The following is a 9607-nucleotide window of genomic DNA, read 5'->3' on the forward strand; positions in this document are numbered from 1 at the left end:
AAAAAAAAAAAAAAAAAAAAAAAAGCTGGAGACATGTGCATCAGTTATGAGTGTTTATTGCTCTTGCAGAGGACCCAGATTCAGGTCCAAGCATACACATGTTGGCTCACAACCACCTGCAACTACAGGTCCAGGGGATCCGATCCTCCACTGACCGGAGGGCACTGTATGTACGTAGAGCACACAACTCAAGTAGGCACATAAGTAAAAACACATAAACATTTTTAAGAAAAAAAAGGGCATTTATAATCACAGCTACTCAGGAGGATAAGGAAGGACAACTGAATCCAAGACTAATCTGTGGTAAGGCCCTATATTCATTCATTCACTTTTTTTTTCAGACAGGGTTTCTCTGTGTACTCTTTGCTGTCCTGGACAGGCTGGCCTTGAACCCACAGAGATCTGTCTGTCTCTGCCTTCCGACTACTGGAATTAAAGGCGTGCATAACCACTGCCTGGCTCATTTTTGGTTTTTTGAACAGGGTTTCTCCATGTAGCCCTGGCTTTCCTGGAAATCACTCTGTAGACCAAGCTGGTCTCAAACTCAGAGTTCTGCCTGCCTTTGCCTCCTAAATGCTGGAATTAAAGGCGTGGGCCACCGCTACACCTGGCTAAAACCCTACTTAAAAAAAAAAAAAAAAAAGGCCAGTAAGGTAACAGAGTACATGTACAATTCAAATGTCTAATTTCTAAGATAAAAAAGTATTTTGATCCAGGGCCAACAAGATGGTTTGGTGAGTCCATGTGCTGTCACCAAGCCTGACAACTTCAATTTGATTCTAAGAACCCACATGGTAGGAGAGAACTGACCCCTGCTCCCCTGCAAGTTGTTCTCTGGTCTCCACAAGTATACCATGGAACATATTGCACACACTTGCACACACTTGCACACACTTGCACACACTTGCACACACACACACACACACTTAGTTTTTTAAGTATTCTGATCCAAAGTTCTATATAAAAGGTTGACAGGAAAAGAAAGGATAGAAGTTCTCAGATTAACTCTAAAATCAAGAGTGATCTCACATGCAGAAAGAGAACAATAACAAAAAAACTAACAAGTAGGACTTACCTCTGTTGGTAGTGAACAAACTAGAGAAATGGAGAGAAAAAAAGATGTGAAATGTTAAAACCATGACAACACAGGGGCCTCATACTCTCTATCTGACGGAATACTTCCCTCTAGCCTTTCATTTCTCTCTCCTTACGTGTCATCACTACTTTTCAATCAAATATTCTACTTGAGAGTTTTCCCTCTCCTATCACCCCAAGAATACTAAGTAACCACTAGGAAGCACACACTGGCTTCAAATTTCATGGTCTCGCTGCCTCAGCCTCTTGGGTGCTGAGGTGAGTTGCGCCCCATCTTTTCTGCCTTCACACGCTCCTATGGCACTCAGTTTCAAATCCTACTCTGCAGAGATTTCTGAGGTCAAAGGTGTGTGATTACTTCAGATGACAGTACTGACATTTTGATCTAAAGGCAATTGTCAGTTGATATAACAGCAAACCTTTCATATTTTATAACTTATCTATAAAGCATCTATCTTTCTTGAGATTCCTCAAGACAATTATATCTTACTCATTCTCTGAGTGAAACACAATGTGGCATAGAATAGAGCCTAAAACATGTTTTCTAAATAAATTCAAGCTGTTCTCTGAATCCCTGCTAAGTCTATAGCCAAGCGATGAGCCCGGTCCTCTTGAGTTCAGGGGCTGGAGAAGTGGCTCAGCAGTTTAGCAAACCTGCTGCTCTTATAAGGATGGCAATTTGGCTCCCAGCACCTACATCAGTGGTTCACAACCACCTTTAACTTTAGCTCCAGATTTGACCCTCTTCTGGCATCTGTGGGCACCCACAATGTGGCATAAACATACACAGGTTCATAAAGAAAAAAAGAGAGACCTAAAGGGACAGACAGAGACAGGGTGACACAACACTACTGCCCAGGCTAGGCTGGGACTTCTGGATTCACAGGATCCTGCCTCAAAGTCCCCAAGAACAGCTGGGACTACAGGTATATAACACTGTATCTCACTATGCTCTTCTAAACCAGTGGGTCTCAACTATGGGTCATGACCCTAAATGTGTCACCTAAGACCATTGGAAAACAAAACCTCTGTTCCAAAAGCTCTTTAACTTTCGCTAAATCATACCATAGGCTGGTCACTACACTTGCTTCCTCCAACTTTTAGTCCTGTGCTACATACATTCTCACATAGCTTCTTTGCTCAAAAACCTTCAGTGACCTACAAGCAGTTACAAAACAAGGCCCCAAAATCTGGTCCAGACCCAACTGTCTTTCAATTTTCTGCTTCTTCTTCCACATTAACAAGCGCACTGCAATACCTGCACATTTACATTCCCCTCATTTCTTACCTCTCTTCCTGCTCTTTGGCCTGGCATAGCTGCCTGCAACACTACCTGCCTTTCAAATACCAACTGTGCTTGCCTCTATGCGGTCTCCCCCAGCTCTACAACTAGGAGAACCTCTCCCTTTCCACACCACTGTGACTGTTCCCGAAGTGTATTTCTTGTCTCTGCTACTAATACACCTGTGTACACCCCTCCCCATCCAACACTCACCAACGGCTACCCAGTCTAAGTTACATGTAGAGAACAGGCAGAGGCTTGCTGTCTTACAGCCCCCCACAATCTAGCCCAGCACCTTATCCAGATGTACTTTGTCAGTCGCAGCACTTTCTTGCCAAGCCCATCATCATCATAACACACTAAGGTTAGACTCTAAATGCACCTTTTGGTAGCCTCTGTCTTACACACCTGGTTTACTAAGCCTGAGGCAACGGAAAACACAACTTATCTTTGACTCACACAAGTGATCAAACAACAAAAGTTGTTTCACAGAAAACTATCATATAATAGCTATCACTGAAGGCTTAAACAGGGCACATTTCCTTGTCAACGTCCCCCTCCTCACCTCCTAATTTATAGTTGTTTTAGTGTTTTCTATTCCCCTAAGTGAGTCTCTCCTACCATGTGGATCTCAAGGATTGAACTCAGGCCATCAGGCTTGGCAGCAAGCTCCTTTACAACTGAGTCCACCAACTCCCAAGTGTTTCTTATACATGTAGATCTTAAACTCCTTGGGGCTCAGAAGCACCTCTTCCCTAGTATTTGCAATGCCCAGTACAAAAGCAAGGAGGGAACTGAAGAAAAGTTAACTGTTCTCAGAACAGAATGATCTGGCAGATAGACACTTGCCGTCAAACAAAAACAAAAAGATCTTAAATTTTGTTAAATAGGTACCTCTACATGACCCCTGCCAGGGCCTTACTACGTCACCCTGGTTGGCTTGGAACTCACTCTGTAAAATAGGGTCAGGTTGGCTTGAACTTCTGGTGACCCTCTTGCCTCTGCCTCCTGTGTGGTAGGCAGTAGATGCTATGATTAGCTGTTTTGTTTTGGGTCTTTTTTTTTTTTTTTTTTGAGACAGGGTTTCTGTGTAGCCCTGGCTGTCCTGGAGATCTGCCTGCTTGTCTCCTGAGTGCTGGGATTAAAGGCGTGCGCCACCACCACCCGGCTTAAGTGGACTCTTAAAGCATGTTTTATGTAAGATTCTTTCAAACAGAAATGCCTATAACAAGCTGGGTGTGAATCAAGTCTATAATCCCAGCTCTTGGGAAACCGAGGCAGGTGGATCACAGCAAGTATCGCTAAGCCCTATGCAGAAAACAGGGACAAAACCCTAATATGCAGTTAATTTCCTGTGTCCTGGGTGCTCTCCCATTACGCCCCTTTTTGTCTTGTCACTCATTCCTTTTATCCTGTCTCCAGGACTTTATGAGCCAGGAGAATACAGGGCAAACTCATCAAGGCACCACTTTTTCTCCTTTCCAACAAGGAATAACAATACAAAAACAAATAAAAATCCAGGCATATTGGGCAGGACCAGAGAGGACAGACCAAGTGGGAGGAGGCAGGAACAAGGTGATCTTGAAGGAAGAAAAAGGCCTGTGATGTCATGTAAACATATGAAGACCAGTTCTTCAGAGTTCAGGATTTAATCAGATGGTTTGGGTTGTTAGAGTCACTGCTAGCTAACAGATACTCTTGAGAAGTAAAGGACGTGCCCCTGATGTGGTGCAGGAGGCTGGCTCTCAGACTGGTTCTGTTCTTGGTATTCCAACTGGGTGCCCTGTGCTAACTGTAGGATGCCTGTACAAAGGGCATTGTGCATTGCTTTCTTCTCATGATCACGGCTGATTCCCTCATCCAAGCTACTCTTCAGAGCCCAGAGCCAAAATCCTCCTCCTCTCCTCCTCCTCTTCCTCTTCTTCATCTTCCTCCTCTTCCTCCTCCTCCTTTTTTAATTTATTTTTTGATTTTGAGATGAGGGTTTCTCTTTGTAGCTTTGGTGCCTGTCCTGGAACTTGCTCTGTACACCAGGTTGGCTTTGAACTCACAGTATCTACCTCCCAAGTGCTGGAATTAAAGGCATGCACCACCACCACCAGGCTTTTTTGTTTTGCTCTGAGATAGGGTCTTAGTCTATAGCTCATTTTGTAGCCCAAGCTGGCCTCAAACTTGCAACAACCTTCCTTTCTCCATCTCCCAAGTGAGCCTGAGTCACCATACCCTACTTGATCTTTATTTATTATGTATGTACTTGCTATGTAGACCAAACCATTTTGCTTTCGTCTCCTGAGTACTGAGATTAGATGTGTGCTTATCTGCCTTAATGTCATCTTTTTTCTCACTTTACACATTAAGACACAAATCTCTCAACCTCACAGAAATGAGATAACTTGCCCAGAGCCACACACCTAGGAAGTATTTAAGTCAGAAAGCACACTCTGGCTCATTACTCTATTACCAATATCATAACAAAACACAACCAACTCTATATAATTTTTTCCGCTTTTTCCTACGTCCCTTCCTTCCTTTCAAGTTTTAAGACAGGTTCAACACAGCCCAGACTGGCTGGAATTCTGCAATCTCCCTGACTACCTCTGCTGAGTGTGGGGATCACATGTGTATTCCTTCACATCAAATTTTAGAGGTCAGGACTCTCAGCAAGCACGCTACCCACTAATGGCCCCTCTGAGGAAGCCTCCAAACATGTCTTGGTTGTGTACTGTCCTTTTCCTAAGCACCTCCCCCTATCTCCCTTAAAGCCTGCGCTTAGGATTTGCACTAAAACTGTTTCTTACTTCTCACCATCTTCCCTGGGAAAATGACAAAGAGGATATGACATTGATGGCGTGGGAGGCCACAGGCACATCCTCTAGGGTCACGATGGGATCCAGGACTAAGCCCACAGGGTGAAGACCAAAGGCAAGAGTGGATCCCTATCACCAAGTTGAGCCACCTGGTGAAGGGCATGACCAAGTGTCTAGAAAAGATCATTCTCCCAGCCCCTTCAGAAATCAGAACACTGACTTTCTCCTGGGGACATCCCTTAAGGACATAAGTACTGAGGCAGAAGCAAACTCACAATGGTTTGCGGACCAGATTCGAGGCATTTACTGCCCCTGGGGACTACAAGAGCCACACTAATCTGGAGGTTAAGTGCTCCAAGGAAGTAGTTACTGCCATTCAAGGAGCCAAGCTTTCCACCCCTGTGGGAGAGGTTACAGAGGGCACAAGAACTGCACACGCCACACAAAGTGACAGGCTGCTGTAGCTGTGTACTGGCTAACCCATCTCCACTCGCAGACATTGGCACCGTTGGCTCCTGGGTCCAAGAAGCTGGTACCACTGGCCAGTACTGATGAAGACCACTGCACTTCAGTCAGGAATAGCATGGCCACCTGGGCAACTTCCACCAACGCCACCTCTGATACCCTCTCCAAGACCTACAGCTACCTGACCCTCTGGAAAGAGACTGTGTCCATTAAAATCTTCTTATCAGGAACTTACAGACTATCTTGTGAGAACTCAGACCAGAACCTCCATTCACATGACCCAGGATTCAACCATGGCTTTTTGTAGCTTCTCTACAAAAAGTCAATTAATCTTATTTAAAAAAAAAAGTAATAATAACAATAATAAAGAGAAAAAGAACCAAACGTTGGGGGTTGGAGTGATAGTTCAGTGGTTAAGAGAGCTTACTGCTCCTCCAGAAGACCCAGATTTGATTTCCAGCACCCACCTGGTTGCTCAGAACTACCTGTAACTCTAGTTCCAAGATATCCAATGCCCTCTTCTGACCTCCATGGGCTCCTGCATACATGTGGTGCACATACATACACTCAGGCACATACACAAACCCATTTAAAACAAAAAAGTAGTTATGCATGGTGGCATATGCTTTTAATCCCAGCACTCTGAGCAGAGGCAGAAGGATCTCTAAGGTCTAGGCTAGCCAAGACTACCGAGTGAGACTGCCTCAGAAACAAACAATATGAAGAACAAGCTGATGAAGACTGGAGAAAAACGGGCTTAGGCTTTCCTTGGTGATGGGGGGCAAACAACATAAAACAAACCTGTTTCTTAATAGACTCCAACTTTGTTGTATTAAAAAGTCAAGGTAAAGCTGGGCGTGATAGTACACACCTTTAATCCCAGCACTAGGAAATGAGAGGCAGGAAGATCTCTGAGATCGAGGCCAGCCTGGTGTACAGAGTGAGTTCCAGGCCAGTCAGAGTCACACAGAGAAACCCTGTCTTTAAAACAAAGTCTAAAGCTGTGGCGATGCCTTAGCCTTATTCAATAAAGTACTTGCGACATTAGCCTAAAGGCTGAGTCAGAATCCCCAGCAGCCCAGCATCCATGTTAAAGCCAGCAAAGCAGAGAACTACAGTCCCAATACTGGGGAGATAGAGGATCCCTAGTGCTTGTTAGCCACCCAGTCTAGCTCATGAGTGTCAGATTCACTGGGAGACCCTTTTCAAAGAAACATGGCGGACTGTGATTGAGGAAGTCACCCTCTGACCTCTGATATCACACATCCACATCTAAATACAAAAAAATGTAATTATCCAAACCCGACTTTCCCAAGACTGTCCTACCACACAGCACTCTGAGCTCACCTCCTCTACTCCTTAACCAATACCCTCCCTGTACCATAAGGATTCAAAGTTGCTGCTCAAGAAGTTCATGGGTAAAGGCAGCTGAAGCCAAGCCGGAGGACCTGAGTTCAATTCCCAGGACCCACAAAGTAGACAGAACTAAGGTTCGCAAATGGTCCTTGACACCCACACATGGGTCATGACACAGATGCACACACACAAATGAAATGAAATGAAATTAAAAAAAAAAAAAAAAGCTCAAGAGTCTAGCCAGCCATCAAGCTTCCCCAGCCCCTACTCAGCCCAGTACTGGGACTGAACCCAGAGGCTGTGAACTCTCTGGATCAGTGCTCTGCTGCTAAGCAACATCTCCAGGTCCTGCCTTTTCTTCCCGACAGTTCGCTTCCTTTAGGATGCCCTTTCTCGCCTCTTCCAAACTTCCCCATCCTTTAAGACTCCCTATCGTCCTAAAAGCTCTCCATAACAAAGCATATACATCCAACATCTGGCTGGGACACTCCATTGCACATCTCGATTCCAACTAGACTGTCACACCTCCAGGCCAGGAGGCAAGACACAAATGGCACATGAAAAAGGAGTATCTGTTAACCTATATGTCCTCCCTAGGTTCCCTCCTCAATTAAGAATCGTCCAAACCACAGAGACAGATGCAGGAGTTAACAAGACCAAATCTGAAACTTGAACGTTAAGCATAAAAACGGTGAGCAAGAGCCATTTCTTCCCTTCCAGCACTTGCCTCCACAATAAAGGACTCGAAGAGGGTAATCGGAATCTAACTTGGCACTGTTCCTCGTATCGCCTTTGCAATCAGTCCCACTGGATTCAGAAATGTCGGTAGCCATCTCACAAACCTGTAAGCAAAATAACACAACTTCACTATTTTGGAGCTGGACCCCCGAAAAGCAGCATTTGGGTGCAGTCTTGGCTTGCACTATGTATCCCTGCCCCCGGGAGCTGTTTCGAGTCTATTAAAAAGGACACAAGTTTCATTGGAGTCACAAAGTATGATCAGCTAAGCTTATCTACCTGCTCCACAGATCTAAAGGGAAGCAAGAATAATTGGGCCATGAAGGCTGAGGGTTGGGGCGAGGGCAAAGGGGACACCAGAGGAAAAAGAGGAAGCAGCTGGGGAAATAGATGAGGTGGGTGACTTCGACAGGGACGGGGCAGGTCTGAGGATCAAATGGGAGGGATGCAAACTGCAGGAAAGGCTCCAGAGCATCTGCACGAGGAGGGCGAGTCACTCGAGGTGACCAGAATGCAAGGTGCGGCGACAGCAAAATACCAAAGGAGAGAGACCGAGCCAGGGACGAGGAAGGGAGTGCCACGGCCTGGGGAGACAAAACTGGGGCAGAAAGACCAGGAAAAGGGCAGGCAGCCCTTAGGAGGGCAGACGCTAAGGGGAGAGCCCGGGGACGCCACAGGAGGCCCCCATGTGGGCGGGCGTGGAGACACTCGGCCCGGCCCCCTTCCTCCAGGCAGCGCCGCGGCTGCCCCCACACGCTCGACCAGCTCCTCGGAAGCCGCAGAGGTGCGAGCGCTCGTTACCCAGCCGGTCGCACAGCCCCCGCCGCCTCCGCTCCCGCCAGCTGAAGCGACACATGCAAGTCCTCTTGCCCGGCCACAGCAGCCCCAAAGCCGTCTGGAGACACGCTCGCGCGAGACAATAGGCCTTTATCGCGAGATCCCGGCAGCCGCTAGGCGGATGTCGCGAGAAGCCTGACGGCCGCGGGTGGGCGGGGCGAAGAGGGAGGCACATGCGCTCTGAGCTGGGCTGGAGGGAAAAGGGATCGCGTGGCGTGGAGGCAGACGGCCAGTAGGAGGCGCTCGCTACCCATGGCGAGGGTGAGCCAGCGCCTGGAGGATCCTGCGCAGTGGGGCGTGGACTGGACTGGAGGAGGGGCTTCTTGAGTCACGGGTGACTCCCTGTGAATGATGTGGGCAGCCTAGCCCCAGTGTCTGGGCTGCATCCTAAAGTCCCAACTAACCCCTATCCTGATGGATAAGTCACTTCTCTGCGGAGAGATGGCAGCTGGATGAGACACTGGGTTTCATTCCACTACTCTTCCCTAAATTGGAATTATTCTTGCAAAGATCGTATTAATTACTGTTTTAGTTTACCTCACCAGGCTGACAACAATTTCCTTATCTCTTCTTATACATGTCCTACGCTGGAATTTATGGATCCCATCTCAGGGTTTCTGGTTTTAACCACACATAGCCTTGCTTTGGTTTTGCTTCCTTGTTTTTATTTTGGGGAAACCCCTTCATCTGCATACTCAGCCCAAGTCCCATTTGTGAAACCAGACACTTTCAGAGCTCAGAAAGAAAGGCCTGGATAGGAAGTTGCTCTTCTACATCACCTCCAGTGCCCGCATCCCTTTGCTTTTCTGTTTGCAGCTTACTTTGCATGGACTAAGCTATCCAAAACAGAGATTAATCCAGCATGACCTCCCACAACGTTCTTTTGGTCCTGGGAATCGAACCCAAGGCTTTGTGAATGCTAGGCTAGTGGTCTGCCGCTAAGTTATAGCCGATTCCTCCCTAATAACGTTTTGAAATAAATAAATAAATAAATAAATAAATAAATAAATAAATAAATAAATAAATA

At 46.4% G+C, this 9607-nt stretch overlaps 1 protein-coding gene across 1 annotated transcript in view; it reads right to left on the bottom strand.

Annotated features, from left to right (window-relative positions):
* Nucleotides 1–8655, bottom strand: part of Denr (density regulated re-initiation and release factor) — a 21499-nt gene extending 12844 nt beyond the window's left edge. Inside the window, exons 1-3 of the mRNA XM_005344402.2 lie at nucleotides 8545–8655; nucleotides 7733–7847; nucleotides 1076–1095 (exon numbers count right to left, since the gene is read on the bottom strand). Coding sequence (XP_005344459.1) covers nucleotides 1076–1095; nucleotides 7733–7838 — 126 coding nt within the window. The 5' untranslated portion in view covers nucleotides 7839–7847; nucleotides 8545–8655. The remainder of the gene's footprint in view (nucleotides 1–1075; nucleotides 1096–7732; nucleotides 7848–8544) is intronic.
* Nucleotides 8656–9607: the final 952 nt, after the last annotated feature.

The sequence above is a fragment of the Microtus ochrogaster genome, chromosome 2 (genome assembly GCF_000317375.1).
Source record: "Microtus ochrogaster isolate Prairie Vole_2 chromosome 2, MicOch1.0, whole genome shotgun sequence".
In the NCBI taxonomy this organism is placed as follows: Eukaryota; Metazoa; Chordata; class Mammalia; order Rodentia; family Cricetidae; genus Microtus; species Microtus ochrogaster.